Source organism: Eurytemora carolleeae, unplaced genomic scaffold, assembly GCF_000591075.1.
Source record: "Eurytemora carolleeae unplaced genomic scaffold, Eaff_2.0 scaffold1835, whole genome shotgun sequence".
NCBI lineage: Eukaryota > Metazoa > Arthropoda > Copepoda > Calanoida > Temoridae > Eurytemora > Eurytemora carolleeae.
In genome coordinates this window covers 2,099-22,127 of record NW_019398015.1, presented here as the reverse complement: position 1 = coordinate 22,127, position 20,029 = coordinate 2,099, and the positions used below count along the sequence as shown (strand labels likewise).

Below are 20,029 nucleotides of genomic sequence, written 5' to 3'. Positions count from 1 at the left end.
TTATCTAGTTGAATATTTCAAGGAGGATTAAAGGGACTGTTAGCATAATTTCTAATGACCCAACAGGCAAAGATGGCAATGCCTTAATTACAACGCTAACCTTGAAACCTTTATCTAGTCACTAATGTGGAAGATATTGTCGTTTTTCCAGGGTTAAAAGTGTTTAGTTATGATAATTTCTATATATTTTCCTGTAGTCGCTTTTGTTAAAAACCACCATTGTAAATAATCCGTTTTTTTAAATAGAAAAATTAATATCTAATTCATACTTTAAAGGGTACCGTTGTGAATCAGGCATTGTCAACTTTGCATTATTATATTAAAGAATGTCCTCAAAAAAAAGAGAGAAAAAATATACTGAAATTCAATATAACTAAAAATCATTTTTTATATTTTTATAGTTTTTTCTTTTTATATTTTCTCGTCTTCAACATACTTCTAAAACTCTTTATTTTAACGTGTTTGCATTCATTAATCTCCAAAATGTGTACAGAAATTTATTTGAAATTGAAAATTGAAGATTTAAAATAATTCCATCAGATATTATTGAATTATTATAGATAGGTTTAGGCGGTTGCTGCTACAGGAGCGGGAGCGGGAGCAGCAGCTGAGGCGGGTTCGGCGGGTGTCTCAGGAGCTGGTGCCGGTGCGGCGGATTGAACGGGTTTAGGAGGACGGGAAACCTTCATTGGTTCCAGGTCTTTAATAGCATCGCCGTAGGTTTTCTTGATGTCCTCAAGCTTCGCCTAAATCAATTTATTTTTACTTTTCATACTTTTTTCTTAAATTTTTATTTTTATTTCATATGCAATTTAATATATTTGCAAAGTTTAAAATAATTTTTGAAAAACTACAAAATCTTTGTAGAAAAAAGTTTCAATGTCAACAAAATGTAAATTTTTTACAAAGTATTTTAATTTTTATGTAATATTTTTCAATTGTTTAAATTGCACTGAAAACCCCGGTATAATTCTACCTTCTGCCTGTTCCTAATATCATTAAGGACGGATTGAAGAGGTTTAGATTTTAGCATCATATCCTCAATAAAATCAACATCAAGATTCTCCAGATCCATTTTTCCTAAAAATAAAATCTATGACGTAGGATATATAAATCAATAAATGTTAAACATCAATAATTAAAATAAAGCTTCATTGTTGAGAAAGTAGAAGAAAAAATTCTGTTGATTTTCTTTAACTCTTAAATGCATAGTTTCCTAGAGATATGGTCTCCTAGATACATAGTTTCCTAGAGATATGGTCTCCTAGATACATAGTTTCCTAGAGATATGGTCTCCTAGATAGATAGTTTCCTAGAGATATGGTCTCCTAAATACATAGTTTCCTAGAGATATGGTCTCCTAGATGTATAGTTAGCTAAATACATAGTTTCCTAGAGATATGGTCTCCGAGATACATAGTTAGCTAAATACATAGTTTCCTAGAGATATAGTATCCCAGATGTATGAATTCCTAAAGGCATAGTCTCCTAAATATGGTTATATTTAGGCATAGTTTCCTAGAGATATAGTTTCATGGATGTATGAATTCCTAGAGGCATAAGTTTCTAGACAAATAGCTTCCTGGAGGCATAGTCTCCTAGAGATATAACTAGTTTCCAAAAGGCATAGTTTCCTAGAGATTTAGTTTCTTAGATTTATACCGCCCTAGATACAAATTTTATAGACATAGTTTCATAGATGCATAGTCTCTTATATGCATAGTTTTCTAGAGACATAGATTCCTAGAGGCATAGTCTTTTAGACAAAACAGTTTCCTAGAGACTTAGATTCCAGATAAAGTAGTTTCTTAGAGACATCGACTCCTAGAGCCATAGTTTCCTAAAGATTTAGTTTCTTAGATGCATAATTTCCTGGATACATAATTTCCTAGATACATAGTTTCCTAGATACATAATTTCCTAGATACATAATTTCCTAGATACATAGTTTCCTAGAAACATGGATTCTTAGTGGCATTGATTATCTGAGACATACAGTGGGACCCATAAAACTTTGCAACGAGACGATCTTTTGTGTATTTGAGGTTGCTATTCAGCAAATATGAAGTTTACCAGAAGCTTAAAAATCAACTTCTTAAGTGAAATGGGTATGTGTACACTGAACATAGTGTTTCATGTTCTTTCTAATCTACAGTTTTTATGAGTCCCACTGTAGGTTCCTAGAAGCAAGTTTTTCTAGATGATAATGTTACTCCGGTTCACTACAAGTACCGGACCGACTTTTAATCAGCTAGAGCAAGCTGTACAGTACAAATAAAAACTTTAGAAGGCAAAACGGGACGGTACACCTAATAAATGATCAGTGGAATCTATGTGATGTATGTGCGAACTTAAAAAAAATTCTCACCTTAGGTTTAACAAAAAAAACATCATTCGTACATGATTTAATCTTCTATATATTTAAGCTATATCAATATTATATCAATATGATTATACACTAATATAAATACAGTTACTAACCTATAGAATCAGCAAACTTGGATTGAAGTTCGTCAACTTCATATTCCAGACACCACATATCCCTAAACCAGTTTACAGGTTACAGATAATATTAAACGTGAATATCAGTTGGAAGAAAAGAGTAAAGATTATGTTAGATAGAAACCTGGAGATCATCGTGAAGAAAACGTAAAGATCAGGTTAAAAAGAAACTTAAAGATCAGGTTAAAGACAAACATAAATATCAGGTTAAAGAGAAACGTGAAGATCAGGTTAAATAGAAACATGGAGATCATGTTAAAGAGAAACATGAAGATCAGGTTAAAAAGAAACATGGAGATCAGCTTGAAGAAAAACGTAAAGATCAGGTTAAAAAGAAACGTAAAGATCAGGGTAAAGAAAAACATGAATATCAGGTTAAAGAGAAACATGAAGATCAGGTTAAAGAGAAACGTGAAGATCAGGTTAAATAGCAACGTGAAGATCAGGCTAAATAGCAATGAGAAGATCAGGTTAAAGAGAAACATGAAGATCAGGTTAAATAGCAACGTGAAGATCAGGCTAAAAAGCAATGAGAAGATCAGGTTAAAGAGAAACTTGAATATCAAGTTAAAAAGAAATATAAAGATCAGGTTAAAGATAAACGTGAAGAGCAGGTTAGAAAGAAACTTAAAGTCCAGGTTAAAGAGGAACATGAAGATTAGGTTAAAGAGAAACATGAAGATCAGGTTAAACAGAAACGTGAAGATCAGTTTAAAGAGAAACATGAAGATTAGGTTAAAGAGAAACAAGAAGATCAGGTTAAAGAGAAACGTGAAGATCAGGTTAAAGAGAAACGTAAAGATCAGGTTAAAAAGAAACGTGAAGATCAGGTTAAAAAGAAACATGAAGATCAGGTTAAAAAGAAACATGAAGATCAGGTTAAAAAGAAAGGTGAAGATTAGGTTAAAGAGAAACGTAAAGAGCAGGTTAAAGAGAAAGTGAAGATTAGCTTAAAAAGAAACATGAAGATCAGGTTAAAAAGAAACGTAAAGATCAGGATAAAAAGAAACGTGAAGATTAGGTTAAAGAGAAACATGAAGATCATCTTAAAGAGAAATATGAAGATTAGGTTAAAGAGAAACGTGAAAATTAGGTTAAAAAGAAACATGAAGATCAGGTTTAGGAGAAACGTGAAGATCTGTTTAAAGAGAAACATGAAGATTAGGTTAAAGAGAAAAATGAAGATCAGGTTAAAGAGAAACATGAACATCAGATTAAAGAGAAACATGAAGATCAGGTTAAAAAGAAATGTGAAGATCAGGTTAAAGAGAAAAATGAAGATTAGGTTAAAGAGAAACATGAAGATTAGGTTAAAGAGAAAAATGAAGATTAGGTTAAAAAGAAACATGAAGATCAGGTTAAAAAGAAACGTGAAGATCAGGTTAAAAAGAAACGTGAAGATTAGGTTAAAGAGAAACATGAAGACTAGGTTAAAGAGAAACATGAAGATTAGGTTAAAGAGAAACATGAAGATCAGGTTAAAGAGAAACATGAACATCAGGTTAAAGAGAAAAATGAAGATCAGGTTAAAAAGAAACGTGAAGATCAGGTTAAAGAGAAAAGTGAAGATTAGGTTAAAGAGAAACATGAAGATTAGGTTAAAGAGAAAAATGAAGATTAGGTTAAAGAGAAATATAAAGATGAGGTTAAAAAGAAACGTGAAGATCAGGTTAAAGAGAAACATGAAGATCAGATTAAAAAGAAACATGAAGATTAGGTTGAAAAGAAACGTGAAGATCAGGTTAAAAAGAAAGGTGAAGATTAGGTTAAAGAGAAACGTGAAGATTAGGTTAAAAAGAAATATGAAGATCAGGTTTAGGAGAAACATGAAGATTAGGTTGAAGAGAAACATGAAGATTAGGTTAAAAAGAAACATGAAGATCAGGTTTAGGAGAACCGTGAAGATTAGGTTAAAGAGAAACATTAAGATTAGGTTAAAGAGAAAAATGAAGATTAGGTTAAAAAGAAACATGAAGATCAGGTTAAAAAGAAACATGAAGATCAGGTTAAAAAGAAACGTGAAGATCAGGTTAAAAAGAAACGTGAAGATCAGGTTAAAGAGAAACATGAAGATTAGGTTAAAGAGAAACATGAAGATTAGGTTAAAGAGAAACGTGAAGATTAGGTTAAAAAGAAACATGAAGATCAGGTTTAGGAGAAACGTGAAGATTAGGTTAAAGAGAAACATTAAGATTAGGTTAAAGAGAAAAATGAAGATTAGGTTAAAAAGAAACATAAAGATCAGGTTAAAAAGAAACGTGAAGATCAGGTTAAAAATAAACGTGAAGATTAGGTTCATGAGAAACATGAAGATTAAGTTAAAGGGAAACATGAAGATTAGGTTAAAGAGAAACGTGAAGATCAGGTTAAATAGCAACGTGAAGATCAGGCTAAATAGCAATGAGAAGATCAGGTTAAAGAGAAACTTGAAGATCAGGTTAAAAAGAAACATAAAGAATAGGTTAAAGATAAACGTAAAGAGCAGGTTAGAGAGAAACTTAAAGTCCAGGTTAAAGAGGAACATGAAGATCAGGTTAAAGAGAAACATGAAGATCAGGTTAAACAGAAACGTAAAGATCAGTTGAAAGAGAAACATGAAGATTAGGTTAAAAAGAAACATGAAGATCAGGTTAAAAAGAAACGTGAAGACCAGGTTAAAGAGAAAAGTGAAGATTAGGTTAAAGAGAAACATAAAGATTAGGTTAAAGAGAAAAATGAAGATTAGGTTAAAGAGAAACATAAAAATCAGGTTAAAGACAAACATAAATATCAGGTTGAAGAGAAACGTGAAGATCAGGTTAAATAGAAACATGGAGATCATGTTAAAGAGAAACATGAAGATCAGGTTAAAAAGAAGCGTAAAGATCAGGGTAAAGAGAAACATGAATATCAGGTTAAAGATAAACGTGAAGACCAGGTTAAAGAGAAACATGAATATCAGGTTAAAAAGAAACGTGAAGATCAGGTTAAACAGAAACGTGAAGATCAGTTTAAAGAGAAACATGAAGATTAGGTTAAAGAGAAACGTGAAGATCAGGTTAAAGAGAAACATGAAGATCAGGTTAAAGAGAAACATGATGATCAGGTTAAAGAGAAACGTGAAGATCAGGTTAAAGAGAAACATGAAGATCAGGTTAAAAAGAAACGTGAAGATCAGGTTAAAGAGAAACATGAAGATCAGGTTAAAGAGAAACATGGAGATCAGGTTAAAGAGAAAGTGAAGATCAGGTTAAAAAGAAACGGGAAGATTGAGTTGAAAAGAAACATGAAGAGCAGGTTAAAGAGAAACTTAAAGTTCAGTTTAAAGGGCTCCGCGAAGACCAGTTGGAAGAGAAACATAAAGATCGAAGTAATGGATTATATGTGGGAACTCTTGTTTTGTAGATATCAAAATGAATTGATGATCTGATCTTTATTCGATATCCCGCTTTGTAATCGGACCCTGGAGGAATAACTGAAATAAAGTGTTGATCCTGAAATTAAGAATGCCCACGGTGAATATCGAGATCAAGAGATTAGGATCATGAGTATCTAACAGACAACATACAAGTTCCCAGAGAACGAGAAATAAAAAAATCTAATATCGAGCTTTAAATTCTAAGTTCTGGATAAAATAATATTTTATGTTTATAAATATTTAGTTCAGATTAGTTTAAAGAAAACTGTAAATATCTGAAATAAAAAAAAACATATAAAAATCAAAATAAAGGGAATTTAGAAACATCAGATTTCGAACAATGATAAAAATCAGCATAAAGATCAAGTTAACGAGAAATGTGGAGATCAGAATAAAGAGAAAGAAAGCTGTATGTTATAAAAGGACTTTAAACGTAATTTTAATTATTTTAAAATAGGAAAAGAAGGATTTAAAGAGTATCATTGTGATTCATACAAGTCACCCCTTTAAATATAGGGTCATTTGAAATTACTTTCAATGTCCTTTTAAGGTGAGAAAAAACTTTAAGGAAGAATAAGGATAAAGAAATGATACGAATGAGAAAAATTGTAGAAATCTAAAAATAACTAATCTAAATAAACCTGATGGCGGTCTTGATGATCTTGCCGAAGGCGGCCTTGTCCTCTGCTAGGGGGATTAACTCAGGCTTCATCTCCTGCCTGATCGCCTGATCATCAAACATTAAACGATCAATTCACGATCAACAATTTAAACACAAAATAGAGCTGATCAAGGTATGTATACTAAAGGTAGGGGAAAGGATAGAGCTGACCAAGGTATGTATACTAAAGGTAAGGGGAAAGGATAGAGCTGACCAAGGTATGTATATAAAAGGTAAGGGGAAAGGATAGAGCTGATCAAGGTATGTATACTAAAGGTAAGGGGAAAGGATAGAACTGATCAAGGTATGTATACTTAAGGTATGGGGAAAGGATAGAGCTGATCAAGGTATGTATACTTAAGGTGGGGGGAAAGGATAGAGCTGATCAAGGTATGTATACTAAAGGTAAGGGGAAAGGATAGAGCTGATCAAGGTATGTATACTAAAGGTAAGGGGAAAGGATAGAGCTGATCAAGGTATGTATACTAAAGGTGGGGGGAAAGGATAGAGCTGATCAAGGTATGGTTTTAGTTGTTTGGTTACATTGTGTTTACCGACTGTAATCATTACTTCTTATAATTGAGACTTTGAAAAAATTTACAAAATTTGAATTTCCCGCGTTTTCTTGATTACGTTTACCTGGACCACTGCCTTGATCTCCTCAGACACGTTGTAGTGAAACTTCAACATCTTGTTTAGAACAAGACCCCACTCTTCAATATCAAGCAGTTCGTGGTCACCCATCTAAACAAATATTAAATTGTCTTTTATTTGCAAAATAATTTCCACAGGGTGACCTTAAAAGATAAGACTTTTTTGACAACCTGAAACTCTTCAGATATGCCGGCTCAAGCCAAAAGTTTTATAAAGATCGATTTGATGATTTGAAAAAGAAATATGGAATCGTAAAAACGCTTGGAGCCTTGAATGTAAAAAGTAATACTGAATAGATTTAGTACAGTCATCTCTGAATTCTCATCCTTTGTGGGTAGCCCTGCACGCAGGCCTAAATGACGTTTTACTAACTATCTTTTATCTAAACTTTTAGAGTTGTTTAAAATATTTCTTGCGTAATGTTTCTTTGTTTCCAATCCAAAATCTTAAAGAAAACATTCTTTAGATTATAATATACACTAGTTGAAGTGCCCAGCGTTGCCCATGGTTACTCAAAGTTTTTCCTGCCGTTTACCCGAGCTTGGTCTTAAATTATAATTTTAGCTAAAGTGCACGGCGTTGCCTGTTTGGGCAGCTATAGCGAATATATAAATGAGCGAAGAGCTTTATTACATAAATAAATATATCGAATATTGCCCATTGTATGTATGTAAACCCTGTATTCTCATTCATTCTGAAATTGATCCTGTATCCTGATGTATATCCTGTATCCTGGTGTATATCCTGTATCCTGATGTATATTCTGTATCCTGATGTATACCCTGTATCCTTATGTATACCCTGTATCCTGATGTATATCCTTTATCCTTATGTATATCCTGTATCCTTATGACTACCCTGTATCCTAATGTAAATCATGTATCCTGATGTATATCCAGTATCCTGATGCATATCCAATATCCTAATATATATCCTGTATCCTGATGTATACCCTTATCCTGATGTACATCATGTATCCTGATCCATATCCCAGGTATCCTAATCTATATCCTGTATCCTGAAGTGTGTCCTTTATCCTAATGTATATCCTGTATCCTGATGTTTACCCTGTATTCTGATATATATCCTGTATCCTGATGTATATCCTATATCCTGATGTATACCCTGTATCCTGATGTATATCCTGTATCCTGATGTATAGCCTGTATCCTGATGTATATCCTGTATCCTGATGTGTATCCTGTATCCTGTAGTATACCTTGAATCCTGTATTCTCACTAATATATCACAAAGTGTACCTTGTATAAAGTATATGTGGTGTTGAGTGTGTATAGGAGCAAGGTATCCTGGTGACCAGCCTAGTATCAGCTGACCTGCCTATAACTAGCCAGGGTCACAACCAGGGATATATATTTTACGAAGATATATACAAAAAAAACTATATAAAAAATGATACATTAAAAAACAAAAATTAAAGAAATTCAAATTTTCTTGTTGAACAATCATTTTGTTTGATAAATATGAAACATAATCTTTGCGATCTGAAACCTGAAGGAATGTTTGAGTTTTACAGAAAGAAATGTCGACCGTGTGAGTCGGAGCTAAGTTCCTTTCTAACAAGTTTTTTTATCCTCTAGAACGGATTCAAGAAAATTCCGGAGATATATGGGCAAACCGTCCCACTGCACTTTACTGTGTAGTCATCAATTGCAATCAAATCTTTTAAAGAAATCTCTATGAAACGCTAAATTTTTTGCAGATAGTTTTTTTGTGTGTTTTTTGTGTGTTTTGTGTGTTTTGCCTGTAAAAAAACTACTAATTGAAGAAACTTTCCGAGGGAAGACACCCCAACCCACAAAATTAAACCCAAACATATAATATGTAAATAGAAAATGTAAAAGTGATGGCTTTGTCACGAATCTAATCTCTAATGTTCTATCTGATTATCTAATCTCATCTAATCTTCAGTCTGATTATTTAATCTCATCTAATCTTCAGTCTGATAATCTAATCTCCAATCAAATTATATAATTTTTATCTGGTTTTCTATTCTTTATCTGGTTTTCTAATATCCTATCTGGTTTTCTAATATCCTATCTGGTTTTCTATTCTCTGTCTGATTATCTAATCTCCTATCTGATTATCTAATCTTCTATCTGATTATCAATATCTAATCTGCTACAGTTTAACCCAGAACTTCGAAGACATCAAAAGAATTTATAAAATGTCGTCTGAATCTCAGTTATTGTAAAAATATATAAATAACCATGAAATATGCGGGAGAAGTTTTCAATAGCTTTATATAATTATTTAACTCAAAAAAATAATTATCAGTAGGTTTAGAAAACGATATTTTATAGATTCTTTCTTTTTTAAGTTTTGGGTTAAACTGTATCTAATTTTCTTTTCTCTTATCTGAGTATCTAGCTAATTAAATATTAGATTATCTAATCTACTATCTAATTATATAATATCCTATCTGATCATCTAATCTTCTATTTAATTATCTAATCTACTATCTAATTATATAATATCCTATCTGATCATAATCTCCTATTTAATTATCTATTCTACTATCTAATTATCTAATATCCTATCTGATCATCTAATCTCCTATTTAATTATCTAATCTACTATCTAATTATATAAGCTCTAATTCACTTATCTAATTTTCTAATATTTTATTTCCAGCAATAAATTATCGATAGGAAAAGGGAAACCTGAAAAAATTCTATTGTTGTCTTTTGATAATGGACTAGGAGAAAATAGTTTAAAAGATCACTTTTATACAGTGATAACCAGAAAACTTTGGAATAAGAATTCGACGTTTAGACTCAAGTTATGAGTTTAAAAAGTCCAATGAACATGAGACACAGACTCATTTGACATATAAGGCGTGATTTTAACACTTACAGCTAAACTATTTGCTGTGTAACAACATCAAATGCACTTCAATATTGGTTTAATGTCGTCTTCCTAATCTACAGTTTTCTTTTTGTTTTCACTGTAGTTAAAACCAAGTTTTGTATGTTTTTCCTGCTCTAAAAGATCAATAAAATTGCACCATTTCAAATTCCTTATTTACTTCTCATGCAACAATTTAAATTAACTTTTAAAAGTAATCAAAGTTTAACAAATTATAAAAGATTATTTTTCCTAATGATATTGTCCGGAAATTAGACTAACGACAAAATATTTGAAACCACGATGAAAGTGGTCTTGAAAATGCGCCCTCAGCTCTGCTTTATCTAAGTAACAATGAGAAAGATATTGTCGTTCTATGATCTTGAAAATGATAACTTCGGGCCAATGCCTCTAGAAATCCGCAAGTTACTTTCATAGAGAAAATATTTAAAGGGAGTGACCTGTAAATCCTGAGTTTGAGCGCAAATTCGACGTTCAAAACTCCTACTTTGGGGGTGGATACTTTTTTAGAATCGGTTATTTTCAAATTATTAAATAACGAAAAATAGAGTAAAAATTATACAGTTATCTAATTAGATGGTTAGGAACATATTTAATTCTCAAAAGAAATTTGTCAATAAATCAATGCTAGAATCAATTATTTCGTTTTTATCATTATATTGAATTTCTTATTTTCTTTGAATTTAGTCGCAGATTTCTCCAAATTCTTTAAATGTCGTCTTTTCAATAATAATTCAAGAAAATCTGCAGAAAATGCTTTTGAATAATCAGAACTAGAATAATGAGAAAATAGAAACTAATTTTATTTTTGTTTTCAATTTTAAAGCAAAAATACTTTTCCTCTGATGTAAACAAAAGTTATTTTATTTTTGTTTTCAATTTTAAAGTAAATATATTTTTCTTATGATGTAAACAAAAGTTATTTTATTTTTGTTTTCAATTTTAAAGTAAATATATTTTTCTTATGATGTAAATAAAAGTTATTTTATTTTTGTTTTCAATTTTAAAGTAAATATATTTTTCTTATGATGTAAATAAAAGTTATTGTATTTTTGTTTTCAATTTTAAAGTAAACATATTTTTCTTATGATGTAAATAAAAGTTATTTTATTTTTGTTTTCAATTTTAAAGTAAATATATTTTTCTTATGATGTAAACAAAAGTTTTTTATTTTTGTTTTCAATTTTAATGCAAAAATACTTTCTTATAAATAAATATAAGAAAAATATTTGGAATGAGTTTTTGTATAAGTTCAAATCGTTTAGATGTCTACAAGAACTGTTAAATGATTCTGCATGGAATTGGATACTCTAAAAAAATATATATACATTCTGCACAATTTTCACATTAATTTATCCATTAAAAATCTAGATGGTAAGTTCTTTCCTACTAAATTCATGAAACTGATAACTCGACTCAAATCTAATTTTCTAATCCCTATATCTTTACAACCTGACGGATAAACCTTTGATTAAAAACTTTGATTATTAAATCTAGCAACTAAACTGAAAAACCGAAGTGCTCCTCAAGTTGCAAAGATACAACTGAATATTAGAGTTTGAGGCGCGCAACCAATAAAATTACAGATAGAATTGATGAACGATACGCTTAAATAAAAGCAAATAGTATCTTCATGTGAGAAAATCTCCGTTCAATGAAGACGACATTTTGTATGTTCATTTATCTAGCTTTCTTGAGCTTTATAGATGTGTAGGCAGTTAGGTAGTCTAGGTAACTTGGGTTTCTCTCCTGCTCATCTTAGTCAACCCTACACTTTACACCTGTGAGATAAACCTACACAGTATTTGATCATGAATCCATTTTGTTCCTCGAGACCAGGAGTAGAACTCAGATTATATCCTACCTTGTCAAGAACCGAGAGAAGTGATTATTTCAATAAAACCTTAATATTTGAGTAAATTCTGATTTAAGAACATCTGCTTTCATATATGTATTTATTTTATATAATATGTATATATACATATATATACATAAACAGATACAGATATGTTTATTGCACGCATAGCGTAGCTGGAGAAAGGGAATGAATCTACTAGTATTCAAGCCTAGATTTCTAAACTAGATAAGGAAGGAGGGGCCGGGGGGGGGGGGTATAATAATCTAAGTAAATAGTTTCATTAATTAAATAGTTTCAACCAATTAGGAAATAAGTATTGCATAAAATCTATATTTAAAAAAAGCTTAGATATAACCGGAATCGTTTATTAATTAAGAGTTATTTTTTTTCGTCGCCTTTTGAGTGACAAGTATGACTCGTAATATCCCCAACATGCTAATTTTGCATTATTTTATGCTTCTTTATGTCCTCAGTGTCCGAATTTAATGAATTTGAGCCGAGTCTTAAATCCGCCAAAAACCGGTTTCAATTGAGCGCCGGCTTAAATATTGAAACAATTAATACTATTTTAAGAAGAACTGCCTATAAATTTAAGCTGCGTCTCAAATTCTTTAAATTCGGCCTCAGGACAGTTTTTTTTTGTTGTAAAAAAAGCACTGATTTTTATGTCAAAAAAGGAACTGAGTTTTTGCCACAAACTCAAATTTTCTAATCTTTATATCTTTGCAACCTGGTTGTGTAAACCGTTTATATTTTAAACTTAGACCTTTTGATTTAACAGGATCCATAGTTTGAAATATCAAAGGTCTACGACATCGGATTAAAAAGATATAGGGATTACAAAATTAAGTTTGTGGCAAAAACTCATTTACTTTAATTAAAATTTTGTTGAGGGGAGCGGGGTTTATTAATCCAGGTTCCCTCGATAAATTTAATCAGCAAAACACCTCTTACCTCTTCAGGTTTAATCAGCAAAACACCTCTTACCTCTTCAGGTTTAATCAGCAAAACACCTCTTACCTCTTCAGGTTTGGTATTTAAACTCCGTGTTAAATTAAAAATCTGTTGATTCCCTAAATACATTTTTTTTTATTTCAGATTTTTAGAAATTTTCCAAAATGCCCTGCTTCAGGAAACTTATATTCTTGATCGTATTTTTTATTCAATTTTATTTCAGACCCAGAGATTTCTGAAGTTTTAGTTTCCAGATAAATTCTTAAGTTCATTTTTCAGAGCAATTCTTGAGTTCTAGTTTCCAGTCCATTCTTGAGTTCTAGTTTCCAGACCATTCTTGAGTTCTAGTTTCCAGACAAATTCTTGAGTTCTATTTTCCAGACCATTCTTGAGTTCTAGTTTCCAGTCCATTCTTGAGTTCTAGTTTGCTCCTTAATTCTTGAGTTCTAGTTTCCAGACCATTCTTGAGTTCTAGTTTCCAGACCAATTCTTGAGTTCTATTTTCCAGACCAATTCTTGAGTTTTAGTTTGCTCCTTAATTCTTGAGTTCTAGTTTCCAGACCAATTCTTGAGTTCTAGTTTTTGACCTTTTTCTTAAGTTCTAGTTTCCAGACCAATTCTTGTGTTCTAGTTTCCAGACCAATTCTTGAAGTTTCCAGACCTATTTTTGAGTTCCATGGTTTCAATTCCGCATCTTAAATTCTAGTTTCCAGACCAATTCTTGAGTTTAAGTTTTTCAATATCAATTCATAAGTTCCAGAATATTTCTTTCCTTATAGTTTCAAAAACCAATTCTAGAGTTATAGTTTCCTCTTTCCAGGCCAATTCTTATGTTCTAAAGTTTTAAAAGGAATTCTAGATAACGATCATAAATATGTTTTTCATTGTAAAGTCGGTGTTGTTGTTGTGTGAATCTGAGGACCGGAGGATTGATGATGGGTGTGATGACCCTGGCGCTCTCCGTCTTCTCCGTCATACCGATGTCCATCTCCTTGGTGAACAGGTAGATACTAGACACTAGACAATTGACAGTAGATACTAGACACTAGACACAAAACCCTTGAAAATATACATATACACTAGTCACTAGACACTAGATAGTAAACGCTATACTCTAGAACCTAAACACTAGATATTATACACTAGACGCCAGTTAGTAGATAGTAAAAACTTTACACTAGACAATGTACAGTAGTCAGTAAGACAGTTGATACTAGACACTAGATATTAGACACTAGACAGGAGACACTTGATTCTAGACAGGAGAAAGTAAACACTAGGCACTAGAAAATAGACACTAGACCGTAGACACTTGATACTAGACACTAGGCAGTAGACAATATATAGTATTCACTAGAGAGCAGGTACTAGACAGTCGACACTAACTACTAGACAAAAGGTACCAGACACTAGATACATAGACACTTGTTCATATCAAAATTGAATTGAAGAAAAAGACAAAAAGATAGTATGTTTACTCACACTTCTCCTTTTTTCCCATAAATCCTGCCTAATCTAGTTTATTAGGTTCGGCTAAACAAATATAACCAGGGATTTATGTTTAGGGATTATATGGCCAAGGTTACAGTTCATATGCTTAATAAACATGGACGGGATGCAGAGAACAAGGAGGATCCCTTCAGGGGCGGAGTATTCAAGACCCATCAAAATGAAAGTTTTTTGTTTGTTAATCTTTGAAGATTTTTGTTTAATGTATAGTATTCCTAAACCACAAACGATAACATCTTCAAAATTTCAGTGAGAATCAATTCAAGTAATGCTGTGCTTCTAATCCAATTGCAACTGATCATATGTTCTCTTATTCCAAGTTTCAAATAATTTTTCCCTCTTGTGTCTCATCACATATTTGATCCTTACCCTCTATTTCAAGTTCTTTGTTTCTACTCCCTTTTCCTTATTCTTTAACGTTCCAGACTGTCAATATTCTCGTTAAACTTGAACTTCTTTTGTTCTAATTGTCTCTTTTATCCTAATCCTCCGGCTCCGATACCATGTTCGAAATACTAAGTTCCTAATTATCTCTTTTTCCTATGCTTTAGCTCCCAATTCTCGGTCCCTAACTGATTCTTAATTCTATACTTTAGTTTCCATTTTTTTATTCCCAATCCTCATTTCCTAATTATCTATTTCAACCTAATACTTTAATTCCCTATCGTCTGTTCCTAATTCTCTTTCCTAATTGTCTCTATTTCCTCATACTTAAGTTCCCAGTTCATTATTCCAAATCCTTTGTTCCTGATTGTCTATATTTTTCCAAGTTCCTAATCCTTTGTTCCCAATCCTCCGTTTCTGCCAGTTACTTGGATTTTTGGGGAACAGTCTCTGATGTAGTTCAGGAAGGAGGAGAGGAGGAACTACCCGCAGATGATGATCCACAGGTAGGTGGAGGTTAGGAGGTAGGAGGTAGGAGGTAGGAGGTAGGAGGTAATGAACAATATTTCTATATTTAGGTTGAAAGATTGAGAGCTTCAATGCTAGTATTCTTCATTGTCTGCATAATTTTGTTGGTTAGTTTAACATTTTAACAAATACTATAATTAAACTACAAACTTAAATGCTATTGATTTCATCTCTTTATATATTTGGCTTGTCTCTTTGTTTGTATCCAATAAACGGCTCAACAGATCAGTGGCCGAATTTAAAGAATTTGAGCGGCGGTTTAAATTTAAGCCGCGGTTTAAATATGGTTGGTTCCACATAAAATTGTATCATATGTTTCAAAATTTAAGCCGGCGCTGAATTTAAACCGGGGTTTGGCGGATTTAAACCACGGCTCAAATTCTTTAAATTCCATCTCAGGCCAAAATTTTACACTGAGACTCACATAACCAGAATGTTTATGGTCAGAATAAAGATATGAGATTCCTACAAAATAAATTAGATTTTAAAATTTTTTTTGAAATAATTTTGCAAATCCGCCATGGAAATGCGGAATTTTTAATTGTTATTATTAAAAAGGAATGTAGAAAAAGGCTTGATGAAAGATCAGCAACAAAAATAACCGGATTATCTGGATGAACAATCCGAGATATTTTTCTGTAATCCATGACATTAAACTTTACTGTTTGTTTGAAAACTATGATATTCATATATCGTAGAATTTTTTTGAAATATAACAATTTTCTTGTTCTTACAAATTTACGTACAAGCTGCTTTATGTAGAAAACCTGAGGGCACAAGTCATTACTTTATTGTGAATCGTTTAATAATCTTGAAAAAACCCAGTTCGTGCCCCTCCTTAGCAGCCATTCTATAATATTCATTTCTCTTTCCATTGGTATTCTTCCGAACAAAATGTAGTCAATATCTGTAAATGAATTGAGTCTTTGCCACAAACTCAAATTTTTTAAAACCTATATATTTGCAACCTGATAAAATATCTATGGTCTACGACATAGAGTTGCAAAGATAGATCAGAGTTTGCGGCAATGCAAAGACTCAATTCCATTAGATTCTTTTTAAACATTCTATAGAGACATGTGAGGTCTTACAAAAAATTTCGCCGGATCGGTTTTTTAATTTTTACGTTTGCTGGAAACAAACCAACCAACAAAAAAACAGACAAGCCAAATATATAAAGACAGGGTACTATACATTGTGATATTGTAAATTTTACCGAACATTTTTAAGATCTTTGCACTGCACAATATACAATTTACACTTTTTACAGCATTTGTTGTAAATTGTACATTTAAAAGAGAAAATTACGCGGCCTTTAACACACATTTGCGTCAATTCTGTAATATTCCATGCATATTGTTAACGGTTAAAACACAGTGGTCTGGTCAGCATAACCATATATGTTTGTTTGTCCGATCATAACTCAGGAACCCCTGCACTGGACCAATTTTCCTCAAATTTTGATTGGGGGAACTCGGTAGGACCACGGGAATATATATGCTGACACACGGTATCTAAAGAAAAATAAAAAAAAACAATTTTATATTTTCAGGTTGTGTATCTATTTGTGTCTCTGATGCTCATGTACGGAAGCGTCAAAGGTAAATGATTTACGCTTCTCCAGAGCCCAAAACTTAAGACAGGGTAAAGTTATGAAACCCAGTATTAAAAAACTGGGGTTTACGAATGAGTGAGGCAATTTTTTAGATATCTCAATACTTTTCTTAAGAAACAGAGTTTCATATTGTTGGTTTCATTTTCTTTATATTCTATTTATTAATGTAAATCTACACAAATGTGAAAACCCTAAACTCAGGAGTTTCGTTCAACTAACTACACTCTTTTAAATTTCGCAATTGGATTTCTCGGCAAGTACAGTAAAGGTAGAAGGGTTTGTGTACATTTTACTGTGACATATTAGAACTGCTCAGGAACTGGTTTTAGGTGAATAATCATCATTTAGTTTAGTAAATAATTCTCAGGAAGCCATGTTATTATGAGGATGACTTTAAAGATTTTGAGTTGCTGATGATGGTTCTGTTAGACTTGTAATCTTTCATCAGCATCTCACGGATACTGTCTGAATTTTCTTTTGAAGAATTTTCTTGGAGCTCTCACACTTTGGAAATGGTTCCTGATACTAGTTCTAGATTTGTGATGGAACTAACTTCTACTAGTTCTAGTTTTATTTCGTATGCAGTTAAATATCTACACAAATCCTTATCATCCCTACCTTTAGTAAACATACCTTGGTTCTATGTAGCAGCCCCAGGGGTAGGTTTAAATAATCTCATTTCAATTATTTTTGATATTTATTTTGGTTTTCCAAAGAATGTGTCTCGGATTCAAGAGTTCCATACCCGATTCACTACGGTAACATTTGCAGCTGTTTTAAAATTCTGTCAATTTAATTTCTTTTTGTTCATTTTTGGTCAGACGATGGTCTAAAAGCTACTTCTGTAAGTCGGGCATATTCAGGTTTTTAAATGAACAACTATTTGAAATTACGTCAACAGTCCCCTTAAGAGGTAATCTTTCAAACCAACGGAAACCTTTCGACTAACATACCACCCCCGGACTGAACATCATTCGGTTTCTTCTATTTGAAATCAAACGTGTTTTGGTCTATAACTCAACAATCTTTTAACTTACGGATTTGTGTGTTCTATACTTTTTTATTCAAAATGTAGATTCAGACAAACAAGTACTTGAAAAAAAGATAAAATATTATGATTAATGGGTCAAATTGTGATCGAATATCTGGAATATTGACAGAACCGTTAAATCCATGTGATGGAGCTTGGAAAAAAATTGTGCAATGACTTCAGATTCTATGTGATCTTATGCTCTAGGATCTCGGTGGTGCCTCCTCCCCTGGCTGGTTTCAACCCTGCTCTTTATCATTGCGTACATGGTCGGCATGTGTCTCTCAACCGTACTCTTCGGAATATCCGTCCTATCCCTAGCTTTCCTAGTTGTAGCAGTAGTAGAGGTAGGTTTAATATCAGTCCTAGTTGTTTTAGAAGTAGAGGTAGGTTTATTATTCATCCTATCCCTAGATCCTAGTTGTAGAAGTAGTAGAGGTAGGTTTAATATCCGTCCTATCCATAGTTCCTAGTTGTAGTAGTAGTAGAGGTAGGTTTAATATCCGTCCTATCCCTAGTTCCTAGTTGTAGTAGTAGTAGAGGTAGGTTTAATATCCGTCCTATCCCTAGTTCCTAGTTGTAGTAGTAGCAGAGGTAGGTTTAATATCCGTCCTATCCCTAGTTCCTAGTTGTAGTAGTAGCAGAGGTTCCGTCCTATCCCTAGTTCCTAGTTGTAGTAGTAGCAGAGGTAGGTTTAATATCTGTCCTATCCCTATGTAAGAGCTCTATATTTCTTTATCTCTTTATCTTTATCTTTATGTAATATCTCTACTTCTCTCTGTTTAGAGTGTAATAGCTCAATATCTCTATGTTTAGAGAGTAATATCTCTATATCTCTATGTTTAGAGTGTAATATCTCTATATCTCTCTATTTCTCTATGTTTAGAGTGTAATATCTCTGTATCTCTATGTTTAGAGTGTAATATCTCTATATCTCTATGTTTATAGTGTAATATCTCTATTTCTCTATGTTTAGAGTGTAATATCTCTATTTCTCTATGTTTAGAATGTAATATCTCTATATCTCTATGTTTAGAGTGTAACATCTCTATTTCTCTATGTTCAGAGTGTAATAGCTCTATATCTGTGGCTCTGTGTTGTATCTCTCTTCCAACATCTAGCTAATAGACAGACTGCAAACCAGGTGAGATAGTTCCTTCACAATAATTCCCATAAATCCTCCAAAATATTTCATTGTTCCATCAAATCTCAATTGGGTTTAATACTTTTTTTACATCCAAATATGTCAACATTATCAGTCACGGTTTCTAAAATTTTGCCAACAGACATTTACCAAAAGATTATGAGATAACATGTCTAACATCATGAGATAACATGTCTAACATTATGAGATAACATGTCTAACATTATGAGATAACATGTCTAACATCATGAGATAACATGTCTAACATTATGAGATAACATGNTTAATAAACCTTGATATCAGACTTAATAACTGGATATTAATAAACCTTGATATCAGACTTAATAACTGGATATTAATAAACCTTGATATTAGACTTAAAAACTGGATATTAATAAACCTTGATATCAGACTTAATAACTGGATATTAATAAACCTTGATATCAGACTAAATATAAAAATAATATTAAGATAAACCTAAAAACCAAAAAGTCCGGAAAATAATTCAAAACCTAACAATAGTAAGCATAGATATCTCAATATAAAAACAACAGGAACCAGAGCTGAAAACTTTAGAACGTGATATCCTTAATCCCGATCTGTTTATTAATCTGGAGATTAAATTCATGAGGAGAACAAGCAATATTTAATCTGGAGATTAAGAAAAAGAGTGGATCAAGCATTAATCCCGATATCCACCATTCTAAAGTTCCCAGCTCAGGACAACAGAAAATCTGGATTAGAGAATAGAAGAGATTAAAACATTTTTGCAAGATTTCGCTAATCTACATCACTTGAATTCGATATCCACTGTGACTACTTTTAAAGGGATTATCATGCTCGAACCCAAAATTAATTGTTTAATTTAATTTAATTATTATATAATATACGACCTCGTAATATCCAC

At 32.1% G+C, this 20,029-nt stretch overlaps 2 protein-coding genes across 3 annotated transcripts; one reads left to right on the top strand and one right to left on the bottom strand.

Annotated features, from left to right (window-relative positions):
• Positions 1-436: 436 nt before the first annotated feature.
• Positions 437-8,570, bottom strand: LOC111716616 (uncharacterized). Of its 2 annotated transcripts, none has more exons than XM_023492086.1 (6): positions 8,474-8,570; positions 7,200-7,304; positions 6,541-6,626; positions 2,482-2,543; positions 977-1,080; positions 437-746 (listed from the first exon to the last, which is right to left on the bottom strand). In XM_023492086.1, exons 2-6 carry the CDS (start codon positions 7,302-7,304, stop codon positions 567-569), a joined length of 537 nt encoding a protein of 178 aa, XP_023347854.1. In that variant the 5' UTR covers positions 8,474-8,570; the 3' UTR covers positions 437-566. The 2 variants fall into 2 exon arrangements, with proteins under 2 accessions (XP_023347854.1, XP_023347855.1); XM_023492087.1 differs by having other exon boundaries at positions 8,434-8,523.
• A 4,350-nt stretch (positions 8,571-12,920) lies between these two features.
• LOC111716614 (uncharacterized) lies at positions 12,921-19,146 on the top strand. The gene is made up of 9 exons (XM_023492085.1): positions 12,921-12,986; positions 13,057-13,090; positions 13,805-13,915; positions 14,478-14,555; positions 15,230-15,311; positions 15,384-15,440; positions 16,886-16,934; positions 18,186-18,325; positions 19,045-19,146. Exons 2-9 carry the CDS (start codon positions 13,077-13,079, stop codon positions 19,129-19,131), a joined length of 618 nt encoding a protein of 205 aa, XP_023347853.1. The 5' UTR covers positions 12,921-12,986; positions 13,057-13,076; the 3' UTR covers positions 19,132-19,146.
• The last annotated feature ends 883 nt before the right edge of the window (positions 19,147-20,029 follow it).